The 20,309-nt window shown below is 38.2% G+C and overlaps 2 protein-coding genes across 12 annotated transcripts in view; both read left to right on the forward strand.

Annotated features, from left to right (window-relative positions):
- The window catches only part of RABGAP1L (RAB GTPase activating protein 1 like), a 762,235-nt gene that overhangs the window by 192,080 nt on the left and 549,846 nt on the right, over positions 1–20,309 (forward strand). The window lies entirely within an intron of this gene.
- Positions 2,260–4,083, forward strand: LOC109495582 (casein kinase II subunit beta-like). Its single transcript, XM_045049375.1, has one exon. The coding sequence runs from the start codon at positions 3,295–3,297 to the stop codon at positions 3,787–3,789; it is 495 nt and encodes a 164-aa protein (XP_044905310.1). The 5' UTR covers positions 2,260–3,294; the 3' UTR covers positions 3,790–4,083.

Here is a 20,309-nt window from a genome sequence, read left to right on the forward strand (position 1 = left end):
CTGAACCTTTAACTGAACAATTAACTCCTTTAACTGAACCAAGACTGAGAGCTCATTAACTATTTGCAGAAAGATTGTAGAAGTAATTCATATACCATTCCTGTAGCAGTAGTCAGTATCAGGAAGAAGAGGACTTAATTTTTCACTTGGAGAAATGATGACTCTTGTCACACTAGGGGGATGTGGTGTTCCAATGATTTGAATATGGCATTGGGAGTTGAATGACTCAGATCTCTTATAACTACGGGAAGAAGGCTGAGCTTTCTGAAAACTTAGTGCTAAAAATATCACGCTGGCTTTAATTTTGGGGCTGGAGTAAATATTTGTAAAATGTATGTCAGCAGAAGGGCTACACAGTATCCTACTGTCACTATTTTCATGATACTGTAAGTAGAGACAGGCAAATTAGTTAATAAAAATTCTAACTGGTACTCATTTGAGCATACTAAAATATTTTGAGGGTTTTTTTTTAAATACAGAAAGTTTGTTATAAAAAACCCAGAAATTGGCTTTAGATAATTAGAGATTTAATTTATCCTTTCTCTTTGTATCAAAACCACAGACAAATTTTGCAGCAGAGAAATAAGGGTTTTAGATCCTTACAAGTCTCTTCAGAATTACTTGGTTTTTGTATTTACCTTCCTTTCCACAACTGTCATGACTCTCTAGTGCTGGTTTTCTTTTGCTTCTACCGTTCTGTGGCTTTGCTTGTCCACTTACCCTCCCTTTCCAGATCCTTTTTTCCATCCTTCTTACATTCAATTATATTTAAAGCCTGTTATAGACAAAGCACTGTACTAAATGCTTAGAACCAGGACCTGTCTTCAAGGAGCTTGCAGTCTAGAGGTAGAAAGAGATATGTGTATGATAAATCAAGATAGAGGAGTTAAGATGGTGGATTAATAGGAGGACCCTAGGCTTGTCTCAGCTCTCCAACACAGCTAGATAAATATAAAATCATTCTTAATACCCAAGAAATTGACCTGAGGACTAACAGAACAAACTGCACAACTAGAGGGAGGGAAGAGGCCACATTGTGTAAGGTAGGATGTGTGGAGATGAGATTTGGGGATTTGAGAAATGGATTGCAGGTGTTGCAGAGGGGAGGGAACCTTGGTTACAGATAGAGGCGAGAGAGAGAGACAGAGGGAGAGAGGAGGGCACAGGGAATGCACAGGAAAATACTTTTCCAAAGCGATTGACTGGAAAAACAAGAGGTGCTGAGTTTTGTGAGTTTTTACATCCAGGGGGGCTCAAAGACTGGAGTTTTAGAGGTCCGTGGTGTGGCTGGTGTGGAGCCCTGAGGACGCTGCTCTGTGGAAGAAAGAGGGCAAAGAGCCTAGGGGCAGATGGCACAATCTGAGGATCCCCTGGGACACTCTGGGAGAGACAGTTCCCCTTTCTGGAGTGCATCTGGGAGAGGTGGCATTGCCTCTCCGGGGACAAAAGAGCCCTTGAGCGCCATTAAGCGCCCCCCCCCCCCAGCCCCTCAGCATAGGTGCAGAGACACCTGCTGAGGGTGGCTAACCTGGACACTGGCTCTTTGCTACTCTTCACTCCAAACTCCATGCCCCTGTGTTTTGGTGTGACTGCCCTTCTGGGACAAATCTTCATTAGTCCCAGCATAGTGAAACCCTCTGCTGGAGGACCAGTGCAGGTCCATGCCATGCTGGGTCCTTAAAGATTGGAGTTTTTAAGCCAGCTGGCTGCTTGGGATAGAACATGGGTGTACTACACTGTTGGACAGGCAGGTGAACTAGACACAGGGTGAAGACAGGGATCTGAGGGATGCCTGGGACACAGGAAGGGAGATTGCTCTTCTGGGAGGGCTTCTCGGATAGCAGGGGCACAAACTCCCCTCTCAGGGGATGAGGAAGGGGTCTGGCACCATTCCCCCCCCATTCCCCGCCCCTCAACATAAAATAACTTGAGTAAGCAGCACAGTGCCAACACTGGCAACTTAAGTCACTTATACCAAACCCTGCCCCCTTGTGCTCTGCATGTGCTGTTTTTCTTGGGCAGGTACAGTGGGCCTCTCCCAGAGAAGACCAGCACAGACCCCTGCACACACCATGTCTACTGACCATAGAGTTCTTCAAAGCTTCAGCTCTAGTGGAAATAGCATCAGGTCATTTTTTTTTTCTTAATTTTTTTTTTCAACGTTTATTTACTTTTTGGGACAGAGAGAGACAGAGCATGAACGGGGGAGGGGCAGAGAGAGAGGGAGACACAGAATCAGAAACAGGCTCCAGGCTCTGAGCCATCAGCCCAGAGCCTGACGCGGGGCTCGAACTCACGGACCGCGAGATCGTGACCTGGCTGAAGTCGGACGCTTAACCGACTGCGCCACCCAGGCGCCCCGCATCAGGTCATTTTTAACATAGCACACCTGGTTAAACTCAGCATACTCTGGCCAAAGTCCAAACACTTCCTACTAGAGACAAGGAGAAACTATAGAGGACTGACGTGAGGGAAGGAACAGCCAAAACACGGCAGGAGAATGCACACCACATATACCAGGCATACCTCCTGAAGTGGTAGGCCCTGGAAAGTATATGACCTTGTCTTTATAAAGCCATTTCTCTCAGGAGCAGGAAACATAATGGAAAGGTCTTGTCCAGGAATCTAATCAAAACAGGTATAAGTAATATGCCTCATCCAGAATGTAAAACCTCAATCATAAGGATACTAGCTGGGCTTGAGAAAAGCATAGAGGACACCAGGGGAGTCCCTTATCTCATAGATAAAAGACCTAAAAAGTAGGTGAAAATGAAAAAATGCAATAACAGATTTGAAACTAACTGGATGTAATGACCAAAAGGTAGGAAGAAGCAGAGCAATGAATAAATGATATAGAAGATAAAGTTATGAAAAATAATGAAGCCGAAAAGAAGAGGTTAAGATAATTTTTGGATCACAACTATAGACTTAGGGAACTCAGTGACTCCATAAAGTGTAATAACATTTGGATCATAGGAGTCCCAGGAGAAGAAGAAGAGAGGGAAAGAGGGACAGAAGGTTTATTTGAGAAAATTATAGCTGAAAGCTTCCCCTAATCTGGGGAAGTAAACAGACATCGAAATCCAGGGGGCACAGAGAACTCCCATCAAAATCAACAAAATCAAGCCAACATAAAGACATATCATAGTTAAATTTGCAAAATATAAAGAAAAAAATCCTAAGAGCAGCAAGAGAAAAAGGGGTCCCTAACTTATAAGGAAAGACAAAGTTAGCAGATTTCCACAGGAACTTGGCAGGTCAGAAGGGAATGGCATGATATATTCAGTGTGCTGAATGGGAAAAATATGCAGCCCCAACCAGAGTGACCTGATTGAACAGGACGCTGAGATGCTTTATGGATTGATCCATGCCCACTATATCTTCACCAATCATGGTATTGCCCAGATGTTGGAAGAGTACCAGCAAGGAGACTTCGGCTACTGTTTCCGTGTGTACTGTGAGAACCAGCCAATGCTTCCCATCAGCCTTTCGGACATTCCAGATGAGGCCATGGTGAAGCTCTACTGCCCCAAGTGCATGGACGTGTACACACCCAAGTCATCACGGCACCATCACATGGACAGTGCCTACTTCAGCACCGATTTCCCTCACATGTGCTTCATGGTGCACCCCAAGTACTGGACAAGTGGCCTGCCAACCAGTTTGTGCCCAGGCTCTAACAGATCCATCCAATGGCCTACCAGCTGCAGCTCCAAGCTGCCAACAACTTCAAGAGCCCAGTCAAGATTATTTGCTGATTCCTCACCCCACCTGTCCTTTAGCCTTTAACATTTCCATTCCTTTGCTGCCACCCCTTCAGGAACTCTTTATGGTTTTTAGTTTAAATTAAGAGGATCATTATTGTGGTGGGAATATGAAGTAAAGTGGAAGAAAAGGCAAAAACCCACAAACAAAAAACAAACCAAAAAACAATACTAAGCTAAGAACACTGTACCAGCAAGGCTGTAATTCAGAATAAAAGGAGACATAGTTTCCTAGATAGACAAAAACTAAAGGAGTTGGTGACCACTAAACCAGCCCTGCAAGAAATATTGAAGGGGACTCTTTGGGAAAGAAAGACCAAAAGCAACAAAGACTAGAAAGGAACAGAGAAAATCTTCAGTAACTGACAAAACAAGCAACAAAATGGTACTAAATTCATATATATAAATTACTCTGAATGTAAATGGACTAAATGCTCCAATCAAAAGACATAAGGTGTCAGAATGGATAAAAAAACCAAGACCCACCATCCAAATGCTACCTACAAGAGACTCATTTTAGACTTAAAGACACCTGCAGATTGAAAGTGATGGGATGGAGAACGATTTGTCATGCTAATGGACATCAAAAGAAAGCAGGAGTAGCCATACTTATATCAGGAGATTTTAATGTTTATTTAGTTTTGAGAGAGAGAGAGAGAGAGAGAGAGAGAGAGCGAGAGGACAAGCAAGGGAGAGGCAGAGAGGGAGACACAGAATTGGAAGCAGGCTCCAGGCTCTGAGCTGTCAGCACAGAGCCCAACGTGGGGCTCGAATCACGAACTGTGAGTTGAAGTCAGATGTTTGAGCCACTCAGGCACCCCAGATAATGTAGATTTTAAACCAAAGACTGTAACAAATAAAGAAGGGCACTTTATCATAATAAAGGGGTCTATCCAACAAGACGATCTAACAGTTGTAAATATTTATGCCCCAAAGCATATAGATCAATTAATAACAAACATGAAAGAACCCATTGATAATAATACAATAATAGTAGGGGACTTCAAAACATCCCACTTACATCAATGGACAGATCATCCAAGCAGAAAATCAACAAGGAAACAGTGGCTTTGAATGACACATTGGACCAGATAGACTTAACAGATATATTCAGAACATTTCATCCTAAATCAACAGAATGTACATTCTTTTTGTGTGTACATTTGAAAAGATGTTCTCCATGATAGATCACATACTGGGTCACAAATCAGGCCTCAGCAAGTACAAAAAGATTGAGATCATACATGTGTATTTTCTGACCACAATGCTATGGAACTTGAAGCCAACCACAAGAAAAAATTTGGAAAGACCACAAATACAAGGAGGTTAAGGAACATTCTACTAAAGAATTAATGCGTCAACCAGAAAATGAAAGAAGAAATTTACAAAATACATGGAAACAAATGATAATGAAAACACTATGGTCCAAAACCTTTGGGATGCAGTAAAAGTGGTGATAAGAGACAATACGCTGCTATCCAGGTCTACGTCAAGAAGCAAGAAAAATCTCAGGTATACAACTTAACCTTACACCTAAAGGAGCTAGAAAAAGGACAACAAATGAAACCTAAAGCCAGCGGAAGAAGGGAAATAATAAATATCAGAGCAGAAATAAAGGATACAGAAACAAGCAAGCAAAAAACCTCCAGTAGAACAGATCAATGAGGGGCACTAGGGTGGCTCAGTTGGTTAAGTGTCTGACTTGATTTTGGCTTGGGTCATGATCTCACTATTGTGAGATTGAGGTCTGTGTTGGGTTCTGTGTGGAGCCTGCTTTAGATTCTCTCTCTCTCTTTCCCTTCCCCACCCCCCACTTCTTCCATCCCTCTCCCCAGCCTCAAAAACTATCTCTCTATCTCTATCTCTCTCTATATATCTATATAATAGAACAGATCAGTGAAACCAGGAGATGGTTCTTTGAAGTAATTAATGAAATTGATAAACCCTTAGCCAGACTTACAAAAAATAAAAGATAAAGGACTCAAAATCACTAATGAGAGAGGAGAGATCACAACCAACACCACAGATGTAAAAATAATTATAAGAGAATATTATGAAAAATTATATGCCAACAAATTGGGTAATCTGGAAGAAATGGATAAATTCCTAGAAACATAAACTATCAAAACTGGAACAGGAATAAAGAAAACTTGAACAGACTGATAACCAGCAAAGAAATTGAATCAATAATAAAAACTCCCAACAACAAAAGTCCAGGGCCAGATGGCTTCCCATGGGAATTCTACCAAACATTAAAAGAAGAGTTCATACCGATTCTTCTCAAACTGTTCCCAAAAAATAGAAATGGAAGGAAAATTTCCAAACTCCTTCTGTGAGGCCAGCATTACCTTGATTCTAAAACGAGATAAAGACCTCACTAATAAAGAAAATTACAAGCCAATGTCCCTGATGAACCTGGATGCAGAAATTCTCAACAAGATAGTAGCAAGTTGAATCCAACAGTACATTGGAAGAATCCTTCACCATGATTAAGTGGAATTTATTCTTGGGCTGCAGGGATGGTTCAGTATTTGCAAATCAATCAATGTGATAAACCACATTAATAAAGGATAAGAATCATATGATCCTCTCAATAGATACAGAAAAAACATGAGAAAGTACAGCATCCATTCTTAATAAAAACCCTCAACAAAGTAGGGATAGAGGGGACATACCTCAAGATATAAAGGCCAAATACGAAAGACCTATAACTAATATCATTCTTAAGTGGGGAAAAACAGAGCTTTTCTTTTCTTTTCGTTTCTTTTCTTTTCTTTTCTTTTCTTTTCTTTTCTTTTCTTTTCTTTTCTTTTCTTTTCTCTTTTAATTTTTTTTTAATCTTTATTTATTTTTGAGAGAGAGAGAGAGACAGAGTGCGAGCGGGGGAGGAACAGAGAGAGGGAGACACAGAATCTGAAGCAGGCTTCAGGCTCCGAGCTGTCAGCACAGAGCCTGATGCGGGGCTCCAGGTCACAAACTGTGAGATCATGACCTGAGCTGAAGTCAGATACTTAACTGACTGAGCCACCCAGGTGCCCCTTCTTTTTTTTTTTTTTTTTAAATGTTTTATTTATTTTTTTTTTTTTTTTTTTTTTTTTTTTTTTTTTTTTTTTTTTTTTAAATTTTTTTTTCAACATTTATTTATTTTTGGGACAGAGAGAGACAGAGCATGAACGGGAGAGGGGCAGAGAGAGAGGGAGACACAGCATCGGAAACAGGCTCCAGGCTCCGAGCCATCAGCCCAGAGCCCGACGCGGGGCTCGAACTCACGGACCGCGAGATCGTGACCTGGCTGAAGTCGGACGCTTAACCGACTGCGCCACCCAGGCGCCCCTGTTTTATTTATTTTTGAGACAGAGACAGAGCATGAGTGTGGGCAGAGAGAAAGAGAGACACAGAATCCAAAGCAGGCCCCAGGTTTCGAGCTGTTGACACAGAGCTTGATGTGGGGCTCGAACCCATGAACTGTGAGATCATGACCTGAACTGAAGCTGGACACTTAACCAACTCAGCCACCCAGGTGCTCCAAGAGTTTTTCTTCTATGGTCAGTAACAAGAAAGAGGTATCTACTCTCACCATTGTTATTTAATGTAATACTAGACGTCCTTGCCTCAGCAATCAGACAACAAGAAGAAATAAAAGGCATCCAAATCAGCGAGGAAGGAGTCAAACTTGCACTATTCACAGACTACATGGTACTCTACATAGAAAACCCAAAGGACTCCACCAAAAAATTGTGCTAGAACTCATACACGAATTCAGTAAAGTCTCAGGATATAAAAACAATGTACAGAAATCTTTTGCATTTCTGTACACCAATAATGAAGCACCAGGAAGAGAAATCAAGGAATTAATCCCATTTTCAGTTTCACTAAAAACCATAAGATACCTAGGAATCAACCTAATGAAAGTGGTAAAAGATGCGTATTTTGAAAACTATAGGACACTTCTGAAAGAAATTGAAGAGGACCCAAAGAAATGGAAAAGCATTCCATGCTCATGAATTAGAAGAACAAATGTTGTTAAAATGTCTATACTGTGCAAAAGCAGTCTACACATTTAATACACTTCCTATCAAAATACCACCAGCATTTTTCACAGAACTAGAACAGATAACCCTAAAGTTTGTATGGGACCACAAAAGACCCCAAATAGCCAAAGCAATCTAGAAAAGGAAGGCAAAGCTGGAGGCATCACAGTTCTGGACTTTAAGCTGTATTACAAGGCTGTAGTCATCAAGACAGTATGGTACTGGCACAAAAACAGACATATAGATCAGTGGACCAGAATAGATACCCAGAAATGGACCTACAGCTATATGGTCAACTAGTCTTCAGCAAAACAAGAAAGAATATCCAATGGAAAACTGGACAGCAACATGCAAAAGAATGAAAGTGGACCACTTTCCTACACTATACACAAGAATAAATTAAAAACGCATGAAAGAGTTAAATGTAAGACAGGAAACCAAAAAATCTTAGAGGAGAACATAGGCAGGAACCTATTTAATTTCAGCCATGGCAATTTCTTGCTACATACGTCTCTGGAGGAACAAGAAACAAAAGCAAAAATAAACTGTTAGGATTCCATCAAGATAAAAATCTGCACAGTGAAGTAAACAATAGTTAAAAGGCAGCCTTTGGAATGGGAGAAGATATTTGCAAATGACATATCTGATAAAGGATTAGTATCCAAAATCTATAAAGAACTTATCAAACTCAACACCTAAAATATAAATAATCCAGTTAGGAAATGGGCAGAACATATAAATAGACATTTTTCCAAAGAAGATATCCAGATGGCCAACAGACATATGAAAAGATGCTCAGCATCACTCATTTTTAGGGAAGTACAAATCAAAACTACATTGAGATATCACCTCACACCTGTCAGAATGGCTAAAATTAACACAGGAAACATGTTGGTGAGGATGTGGAGGAAGGGGAACCCTCTTAAACTGTTGATGGGAATGTAAACTAGTATAGCCACTGTGGAAAACAGTATGGAGGTTCCTTGAAAGTTAAAAATAGAATTACCCTATAATCCAGCAATTGCCCTAGTAGGTGTTTACCCAAAGGATACAAAAATGCTGATTTGAAGGAGCACATGCATTCCAGTGTTTATAGTGGCATTATCAACAATAGTCATAGTATGGAAAGAGCCAAAACGTTCATTGGCTGATAAAGATGTCATTGATATATACAATGGAATATTACTCAGCCATCAAAAAGAATGAAATCTTGACATTTTCAATGACATGGATCGAACCAGAGTGTATTATGCTAAGTGAAATAAGTCAGAGAAAGGCAAATACCATATGATTTCACTCATATGGAGAACTGAAAACAGATGAACATAGGGGAAAAAAGGGAGAGGCAAACCATAAAACAGACTCTTAACTATCAAGAGCAAACTGAGGGTTGTTGGGGGATGGGTTAAATGGGTAATAAGTCATTCCAAAGGGAATTTGTACTGAGCACTGAGTTTACATGTAAGTGATGAAACACTAAATTATACTCCTGAAACTAATTACATATATGTTAACTAACTGCTAAATAAATAAATAAATGAATGAATGAATGAACGAATGAATGAATGAATGCAAGATGTTAGAGGTACAGACACTCAGAGAGAAGTTGAATTCCAATAGATAAAATTTGGATACCTCTGGAAAGCTATGCACTTATGGTTATTCCCAAAGTGAGGTTTTTGTTGAATACTTAAAATGGTCATGTTATCAAGTTAAGGGATTAAAGCTCTCTAAGAAACCTTGAGTTTCATTCTCACTACTTTTCTTGAAAAGAGGATGATATTTTGCATAAGAATAATACACCTGAAGGATAGAATGATGCAACAGATTCCCATTCCTTTCACTATGACCAACCAGATTTTAGGGTAGAGGAACAGAAGCGTGGATTGTAGTTTGACTTAATGGAGTATCTGACTTTCACATAGGTCACATTTTATATGCTGGCCTTTATCACGTTTTCGAAATTTATTATGACTTGTAAATATACTCATAAAAAGATTAATGTATCAGATCCTATGTGATGTTTTCAACTGAAATAATATAAGCGAAGAGTAATTCTCAATACACGGGAGTACCTTGTCACTCCAGGAGTGTGTGTCTTCAGTTGAGAATTTACTGTGTGCATTGAGAAATGTCATTTATGGAATGGGCTACATATGTAAATGATAAATAGGTAGAGTTGAGAACCATCAACTATAGAAGTCACTTATGCTGAGATTCAGTGGCCCTCAGTCCAAGTGGGTATACATGGAAGGCTCTTTGATTTTGTAATGCAATTTCATTTTGCCACCCATTCAGCTAAGAAGTGTGCAGAGCAAATGGATCTTTTTCACAGTGCAGACTACAGGTACATTTGGCACTTAGTAATTATCTCAGTTTTGAAGAGTCTGCACTATAGACTGTGAAAAATGTAGACAGTTGGTATTCAGGATATTCCCTCTAAAGAAAAAATTAATGATTTATTCTTTTAGATTTTTCAAGTGTGATTCCCATGTCCGATAAGATCATTAGGAGGCCATCGGTAAATCAAGTTTGTTATTTGGTATGTTTTATTAAAATTGTAAAGGTTTAATTAACTTCTAATGGGCGCCCACTACTTTGCTAAGTGCTGTGGACACGAAAATAAATAAGACATGACTCTTATCTTGAGGAGCTTTTAGTCTAGTTGAAGAAAAAGACCCATAAATAGATAATTTTAGTAATATATTGTAAATGCAGTAATAAGAAATGATCAGAATATAATGTGAGCTGACTAAAAGAAAGTTTGGCCTGAAAATTCAGGGAAGACTTCTTGGAAATTGTGCCTAGGAGTTCAGTCTTGATTAATGTATATTATTTAGCTAGAAATATTTGGATGCCTGGTAAGGGAGACCTTCCAGGCAGAGGGAAAACAGCATTATGTGTGCAGTAAGTTATATTCACTCATAAAGGTGGGAAATGATACATTATGAGATTAGAATACAGAGGGTGACTGATGATTGAGGGCCATGTAGGCCATTCTGACTTTGTATTTTTATGCTTTAATCAAGGGTTGGTATAAGAGATATTTCTACAGGTGTGGTAAAAATGTCTTCATGGACATGACTTATTGTGTTATTCAGGGTATTTTGTATAAAGATTTAAAAGATTGCTCACACATCTTGGGAAAAGTTATCTTTCTAAGTGAAATTATTTTTTAAACTTTTATCAGTAAGAATTGTGCATGTAACCCTTCATTTTTTTCATTCTTGTCTTTGGAGAAGGTTAAAGCTTAGTGTTTCATTTACCTGTTGTATGTTGTTTTTGCTTTGATGTTCTGATCTAAGGCATCGTCTCAGTCCCACAACGATCCTTGACTTTTCTTTTCTCTGTTGCCATGTATCTATATACATTTCTTTTTTTCTGCTAGAACATGAATTCCTCAAAATCAGGGAGCATGTCTCTTTCATATTTTTAAGCTTGTCCTTGTAATGAATGCTTAGTAAATGTTTGAATGAATCAGTAATTGATTAATTGATGTTTGGTTCATTTTACTTGTGCCTATCGTTAACTTCTGTCTCAAATAATTGTTTTTGGTAAATGGATAGGGTAGATATAAATAAATAAGATATAAATGTACTAGTGGTATGGGCTTCATATATCTAATTTCTTATATCATCAGTTTCTCAATACATGAGGAGGACATTGTATAATAATAGCTACTGTTTATTGAGGGTATACTATATGCTAGGTACTTAAAACTTTCCTTCAGATTGGCCTTTCTTGTGCCATTGCATATGTTGTTCCTTGTTGGGAAGATATTTTCATCAGAACTTGTGCTTGCTGCCTTTTTCTCATCATTTAGATCTCAGCTCAAGGCTTAAGTGTTATCTCTTCAGATAGTCTTCCTTGACAACTTCTAGCTAACATAGGCCCTTTCTTTCTTAGTTTTTTTTTTTTTTTCTGGAAGTCTTCCCTTTTATTTACACTCAGTGTTAGTCTTTCTACCATCTTTTTCTAATGGTACTTTGAACACACCGTTCTAATAATTCTAAAAATACCTTATTATAAATATGGGCTTTTAAATTCATTTCTCTCACCTTCCAGAGTGTGAGTTCCTAAGGGGCAGATGGTGTTTTATTCTCTTTTGAGTTCCCATTGCTTTAGTATGTGGCAAGTGTTAAATAAATATTTGTGTAGTGAATGGAAATATCTTTGAAATGTTAGATTCAGTGAAGAATAACATATTTTTGGTTTTAAAATATGTTAATGGGTGTTAGAATAAGTGATATAAGGGTGAATAAGTGTTCAGAACAGACTTAACATAGCAGGCTTCAGACCCCTACCCTTAGAAAAGCCTGTTTTCAAGGTCAGCCCTTGGCTCTTACTGGAAAACAGATTTCGAGAAGGTTCCCACCATTCCCTAACTGAGAAGAGTGGCTCACTGTGCCTGCACTGTGTGTACTAACAATATTGTTTCATGCTGAACATGTAGCTTTCCTTCTGGACTGTGGAATTTTGGTACATGCTAGGCAGAAGGTCCTTATGTGATCAGCCCCGACAAAAACCTCTTTCGTGAGCTTTCCTGGTAAACAGCATTTCACATGTGTTGTCACAACTCATTGCTGGAGGAGTGAAATGTGTCGTCTGTGACTCCATGGGGAGAAGATTCTGGGAATTTTGCACCTGGTTTCCTCCAGACTTCACCCAGTGTCCAGTGTGCCTTCTCCCTTTGCCAGTTTTGCTTTGTACCCACAGCAATAAATCGTAAGTGTAAATACAACTCTATGCTGAGTCCTGTGAGTCCTCCCAGTGAATCATTGAACCCGGGGGTGATCTGGAAGACCTCTGATATAATAAGATAGATAAGTCTTTTGTACTTCTAATTTTGGGAGAAATGATAGATAATAAACAAGAAAATATCAAGAACTAATAATGCCATTTAGATATTTAAAATTGGCTGATTGGTGTGGTTAGTTACTTTAGATTATATGTTCAGGTAAAAATTTCTCTGAGGATGTGGCATTTAAACTGAGATCTGAGTAATAAGAAGAAACCAGCCATTGGGAGATGGGGAAAGAGCATTTCTGAAGAGGAAACAGTGCAGAGGAAAGTGAAAGTGTGCCTGGTGTGTTTGAAGAATAGAAAGGAAGGCAGATGACTGAAGGGGAAGGGGAAGCCAGAAAGTGGTACGATACAGACATGGTCAGGTAGCCAAGGGCTATTTTGTAAGTTCCTGTAAGCCACAGTGAGTTGGGTTTTTTTGTTTCGTTTGTTTGTTTGTTTGTTTTTGAAGACTTTGAAGTGTTTTAAGCTGGGCAGAAGAGACAAAGATTTGATTCATGATTTCAGAACACTTCAGCAGCTGTATCTGCGGAGAGAGAAGTTCTGTGGAGTAGAGATGGAAACAGGGAGACCATTGGGAGACTCTTACAGTAATCTGGGCCAAAATGTTGGGGGTTTGGATGAGGGTTGTAATGTGGAGAGGGAGAAAAGTAGAGAGATTTGAGATACATTTTGGAGGTGGAATGGACAGGGGTGGGTAATTAAATGTAGGCATTGAGGGAAAAAGAATAACTCGTAGATTTCAGTTTTTAACTGCGTAGATAGTGCTGTCATTTATGAAAATGGGGAAGGGGAGGGAACGAGGAAAATACAGGTAGGTGAAAAAAATTAAGGGTTTTGTTTTGAAAGTTTTTCGGATATCCAATTGGAGATGTCATATAGGCAGTTGATACATAGGTTCTGAAGCTAGTGCATTTCTTTTAATCATCAAACATGTATTGAGTGCTTACCAGTTGCCAAGTACTTTGATAGGGTGAGGAATGCCATGATGACTAGGACACAGTCCCTTTGTTAAGCAAGTAAGTTAGATCAGAAAGGAAGGCAGGCAAGTATTCAGGCCATTACAGAGACGTGTTATCATAGGGCCATGCAGAGAGTCTCTTTTGGCGATTTCTGCCTGTTTCTCCCATTGTGTTTTGTACTTGGTAACCTCTTCATCAGTTACTAGCTTTCCCTTAGGAGGAGAATATAAAAAAAAAAATCCAAATGCAGAGATGAACCTGATTTCGCTGTTACTTCCTTGACTACCTGGTTTCATGTGGCTGCTTTGACTAGTCTTGTGGGCATTTCCGACTCCTTTCTCATTTACTTGTGAGTATTTTGCCTTTCAGAGTTACACTTATGGCTGAAGGGGTCATCTGCCCAGTTAGAGGGCTCGTGAGTGTGTTGTGTACCACAGAGTGGGTGTTGGGGAGCTCCCTTTCCACCTTTCAATTAAATTTGAGCTATTATAATGGGTTTTTTCTTCTCTTGCTTCCCTTTGTTTCTAATTTTCTCCAACCCTTGCTTAGTTTTTCTCCCTCTGATTGGCTGCCTTTTAAAAAGTCATTCTTTGAATAAGTTTTAAAATAATCCTTCAGTGTAACTATTTACATATGTTCTTTCTTATAATCTGCCAGATACTAATTTCTTTCTTCGTCACCCCTCAATTTATTTTGAAAAGTCATTGACAATGCATTCAAATAGACACTGCCCAACTTTTTATTATAAGACCATACTGGTCTCTCCAAACACATCAAATTGTACATGTTAAATATGCACAGCTTTTCATACGTCAATCATGCTTCAATTAAAAACAGAGGAAATGAGCAGAGAATTAAAATGCATTTCCAAAGCCCTGAAAATACAAAATGTAAATAAATACCTAAGTAAATTCTAAGTCATTAATATCCCAGAAAAATGTAAAACATAAATACACACACAAAAGGATAAACTAGCCTCATGATCAAGAAAACTGTTTAATGTTAAGAGCCTTAGCCTTTTTTTCCCCTCAAATGTAAGCTAGCTTTTTTCTATTCTGATTATCTGTACAAATTTGTGAGTCTAAAAGAACAATGAAAAAAAAAAAAAAAGGAAGGTGTATTGACTGCCCTGGTTCTCTTGAGTATGGTTGACAGATTTCAGTGATGAGTGATACACTTTTATTAATCACATATGCTTAGCAACTACAGGGTTTATTAATTAGAAACCTGTAATTAGAGTCAGAATGACAGTGATGATGGTTTAGTTGGAAAGAAATCATGAAATTTGTGGTCTCTTCCACGTTGAATCTTCTATGATAAATCACCTTGCTTTTGACAGTAGGAAATGTTATCACATTTCAGAAATTAAGGATGATCTTTTGTTTTACTCCAATAATTTACATTTGGTTATCAGCTTCCATACAGAACAAGTATTTTCTGACTCTGTCATGTGAGAAATGAGAGATAGTATATTCAAGGTCATAAAAATGTGGCTATAGTTTTTGGCTGCCCAAAATGACATTGTTTATTACTAAGTAATCAAAATAAATCACTTTTACACTATTCCAGGTTGACAGGTGTCATTATATAGACCTGTATTCCTACAGGCTTTGCCAGATTACTAAGATTTTTTATTCCCCTCCCTAATTGTTTAGAAGAGAGTTTACAGGAACCTTTGGTTCCCTGTATCATTTACAGCAAACAGTACTTATTAAAAAAGAAAATTAAGGGGAGAATCTTTGAAAACCTGCAATAGTCATATTTTATTTATTGTTATCAGGTTTTTTTTAAACATTTGTTTATTTTTGAAAGAGAGAGAGAGACAGAGTCCAAGCCAGGGAGGGGCAGAGAGAGAGGGAGACACAGACTCTAAAGCAGGCTCCAGGCTCTGAGCTGTCAGCACAGAGCCTGACATGGGGCTCGAACCCACAAGCCACAAGATCATGACCTGGGCGCTTAACTGACTGAGCCACGCAGGTGCGCCTATCAGTTTTTTATTTTATGAGTAATCCTTCAGGTGATCTCGTCATCTTTAGATGAAAAGAAGAATGAGATTTTGTGCTAATTTTCCCATAGTTTTGTCATTTATTTTTAACTCCATTGAAAAAAAGCTTTTTTGTGCATGCACGTATATATGTATATATGTGTATATACATGTATACACACACGTATGTACACATACATATATATGTGGATATACATACACACACATATATACATAAATATGCATATAAATAAATATATATATATTTTTCCTTTTATGATGTCTGCTGATAGCAGTTCTGAAATTTTCCTTTTATGATTAGGATGAAAAACAATTATTTTTTCAAAGCAGGGAGTGGCCAAAGTTGAGAGAGCCCATAAATTATTTTGATTGAAGTATCATACATATTTATTTTGTTGGTTCTAAAAATTTACATTTATTGTATCTTATTTTGGTCTTGTACAGTTCTGCTGTCTGCATGTTAGAAATGAGTGGATAATAAGAAATAAGGCTCGAAAGCTTTTTTAGTTACTTTGAAGTTCTGGGCCAGAAACTGACGACTCCATAATAACAATAATAGAAAATGTTACCTCACATTTGAGTACTACCATGTGATGGGCACCATGTTTAGTATTACACATGCATTTTCATTTAATTTGACACTACTAGGTGATTAATGTTACTTTCATTTCACTGACGTTTAAAGAAAGTAGTAGTCCTGTGGTGCAGGAGTCTGATGACATCTGGTATACTCTGTGTGGTCCTGCTTTCTGAAGGAGGAGAGTGACTGTGGGGAAACAAATTGAGAAGGAGAACGTTCATGGAAAGGATTGAAGTTGGGCATATTAGAGGAGTCTCTAGCCAAAGTTTGCTACCTAAGTTTAGCAGAGTCTCTCAGAGACCTCTTCTAAAGTGAACTTTTTTTTTTTTTTAGTACTTATTTTTTTTTAAATTTAGTGAACTTTATAGAGGAAGTTGAAGCTGTTAGCTACGGATTCCCTCAACTTTGTATCTTAACGTCTTTAAGCTTTTCCAAAGCCCCATATTCAGTCAAAATACAGGATGTACTTCTGGTCAGTCACTACCTTTAATCCAAACCTGGGCAATTTCATGTCTTTTTAGGGAATTGGCCTGATTCCTCATCTTTCTCTTTCCAGTGTTTTCTTTCTCAATTACCTTACATGTATGAACATGTTCTAAAAATAAAGCAGTAACAAAGAAATACTTCCATTTTTTCCTCAGTTGAGTAAAGGCTACTAAATAAAGACAAGATACACTCCCAGCCCTGACAGAGCTTGGATTCTGAGAAAGGGAAAAAGATGTGTAAAACATGAAAGTTATAGGTATTAAATGCATCATAATGAAGACAGACATGTTTTCTTGGAAGTCTTACAGATATTATTGTAGGAGTCTCTGTAGGAGCCAAAAAGGAAGAACTGGCCAATTTTCTGGGGAATGGGGCTTGATGAAGGAAGTATAATGCTTGAAATGACCGTGTTGTTCTTTTTAGCAATATTATACTCTCTTACCTTCCCAAAGCTCATGAGCTTGGATAAAGAAAAATCGACATTTACGGTCACGATTTCCCACTCATTCATTCTTCAAAATTTGCACTCCGGCTTTTATCCCAGTATTGTACATCATAGGAGGTTAATTGGTTGAATGAAAACAGCTTTTAATAGCTAACATGCCTGTCTTTTGCCAGACACTGTAATATATATGTGTTTTGCATAGTAATTTGCTTAATTGCTATTCCCATTTTGCAAACAGGTAGCTGAAGCACAGAGAGGTTAAATAACTTAACCAGCATCACAGCTGCTAAGTAGTGGAACTGGGTTTCACATCCAGGCATTTTGGCTCCAGAATCCAGTATGAATGACTGAATGGACCTGGTTGCCTCTACTCATGTCTGCACATAGATGCCCATGTACTGAAGGTCACTAATTTTCAAGACACATTTTTTGTACCTGTAATGGATTTTCTTTTCTCGCATCTTCTCCTCTCCAGTTACCAATTTGGGAAACTTCTAACACTCTTTGGCCAAATACATCTAGGTACTGGGAATATAGAAATAAAAGTTAGTCCCCACTGCCAAGAAACTGGCAGTTAGCCCATCCAGAAAAGGGTAATCCTAACCTGAATTTTGATGGAAAAGAAAGATTCAAGAAGATAGGAATCCCAGCCTTCTATCATTTTTCCTTTCTTTTTCCTCTCTGTAGAATGGGATACAGTTGCTTTTTCAGAACTTTCAGTTATCCTTTTACATATCCACATTGTTCTGTTGTTCCTTTTCTTCTTTGTCATGTGCTACTTGTTAACTTCCTCACTGTTTCTTACTGCACTTTGGTCTCCAGTGTCTTTGTGATTCATATTTTTTTTTCTTAGTTCATTGCTTTCATTCTGCCTAGACACTCTGTCATGTCTAATATACTAGGAACTTTATATTTCTTTAGCTTCCTTTCTTCCTCTCTAGCAGGAAAGCCATTAAGCATTTAAAACACCTATGGTAAGTAGTTTCTGCAGTAAAGAAGATGGATCTGGCTCACTTTTGAGGTCACTGGGATATCAATTTCATCCTTATTCTTCCTGAATGTCAAGGGGATTACACCCCTGAAGCCTCTCCATTATCTCTTGTTCCAAGTTCAGTGTTTCTTGGTCATGTTGCTTTAAATATGCCTGCATTTTCCATTCTCGGCTCTGGCTTCCAGAATTTACTAGATAGATGTTGGTACTTGGCATAGGCTGGTATCTGCTAAATGCCAAGCATAGTCTCCCATGAAAACGTGGTAAAAAAACTATAAGGAGAGGTGGTATGACTCTGGATTCAAACTGAGGTTAAATTCTGGAGTCATCTAGAAGCTGGGCGACTTTGAGCAAGTTACTTAACCTCTCTGTGCCTCAATTTTCTTATTTTGAAAGTGGGAAAATTAGTAGTGACCACCTTATTAGGTTATTTAGGGGATACTATGAGTTAATGCTTATAAAACTAAAGAATAGTGCCTGGAATATAGATAGAAAGGGCAGACATTCAATAACGGCCTAGGATTTCTGTTTTCTTTGGATAAGTCCTAATTTTTATCCAAGTATTTGGGCCCTGTGTTGCTGTGGTTTCTGCCTTAATTGTTCATCAGGGATTTAGTTTAACTTTAGTGTGCCCATTTTTTTTCTCTTCTCTTTTGTGGTTCTCCTCTGCTACTCTAGGAGTTTACAGTTCTAATTTCCTTTTTGTGGTGGAAAACAGCTTGAGAGATTGTCAGGGAGAAAATACCTTGTTATCAGTGATGATTTTATGGCTTATTAGTAGGGGTTTATAACAATGAAATAGGTTTTTGTTTTCTATAGCAACAGGGATTATTTAAATGGTAAAAGTCCTTTCCCCATGCTCATTATAGTTACATGTACTTATTTTAAAAGATAAGAGTATTCCAGAAGTATGAAACTTAAAAGTCAGGGGTGCCTGGGTGGCTCAGTCAGTTAAGCATCTGACTCTTGGCTTTGGCTCAGGCCATGATCTCATGGTTTGCGAGTTTGAGCCCCGCATCGGGCTCCGTGGTGACAGTGGGGAGTCCACTTGAGATTCTCTTTGTCTGCACCTATCCCCGCTCAAGCTCGCGTTCTCTAAGTAAGTAAATAAACTTAAAAGAAAAAAAAAAGAAAAGTGAAAGATGCATTCCCTAAATATTTATTGAATGCCTACTATGTGATAAGATACTGGTAGGTGCCAAAACACAATTGCTCTTAATAGTTTGGTAGAGGTGCCTGGGTGCTCGGTTGAGTGTCTAACTCTTGATTTCGGCTGAGGTCGTGATCCAGCGTTGTGGGATTGAGCCCGGTGTTGGGCTCTGTGCTGAGTATGGAGCCTGTTAAAGATTCTCTCTCTTTCTCCTCCTCTGTCCCTTTCCCTCACTAGCACACACTCTCTCTAAAAAAAAAAAAAAAAAAAAAAAATTTGGTGTATAATCTTAACAGATGTTGAAAAAAATTTTTTTAATGTTTATTTATTTTTGAGAGGTAGAGATCGAGTACAGGCGGAGGAGGGACAGAGAGAGAGGGAGGCATAGAATCCCAAGCAGGCTCCAGGCTCTGAGCTCTCAGCACAGAGTGTGACCGCAGGGCTTGAACCCACGAACTGTGAGATCATGACCTGAGCTGAAATCAGATGCTTATCTGACTGAGCCATCCAGGCGCCCCATCTTACAGCTATTTTTAAAGGTCTTTGTAATCGTATAAGTAATACTACTTAAAGAAATAAAACCATACTTAAAAATTACTACTTTGTTTCTTGCTTTTCATCACAAAGTAATATATTTTAGATGGTTTTCATATTAGCATAAAAGATTTAGTCAATTCTTTTAAACTATTGGATAGTATTTTTTGAAAGGATGTACCATAATTTAACAAACTTCTATTAAATAATACGTGATAGTTTTCAATTATTATTACAAGCAGTGATACAATGAAATCTTTTACATATATCTCTTTAGCATATGTGTTCCTGGAAGAATAAATTTTTAAAAGTGTAGTTGCTAAATCAAATGGCATATTAATTTAGAATCTTAATACATTTTAAAAGATGACTCTTATTTAAACATCAGCTTTCTTGCTTGTTCCCCATATTTTTACCAACAGTAGGTATTATTCCCTATTTTATCTGTTTTTTTTTCTGTTTCATTGTTTTAATTTGAATAAAAAAATAATTGAGATAGGGCTTTCTTCAGTGTCTTTATTGGCCAGTTATATTTTATACAACTGTACTATGTTTATG

The sequence above is a fragment of the Felis catus genome, chromosome F1 (genome assembly GCF_018350175.1).
Source record: "Felis catus isolate Fca126 chromosome F1, F.catus_Fca126_mat1.0, whole genome shotgun sequence".
Taxonomy (NCBI): Eukaryota; Metazoa; Chordata; class Mammalia; order Carnivora; family Felidae; genus Felis; species Felis catus.

What these genes read in the sequence shown, in the direction of transcription:
- LOC109495582 (XM_045049375.1), top strand. Translation starts at nt 3,295, where the DNA reads ATGGGAAAAATATGCAGCCCCAACCAGAGTGACCTGATTGAACAGGAC.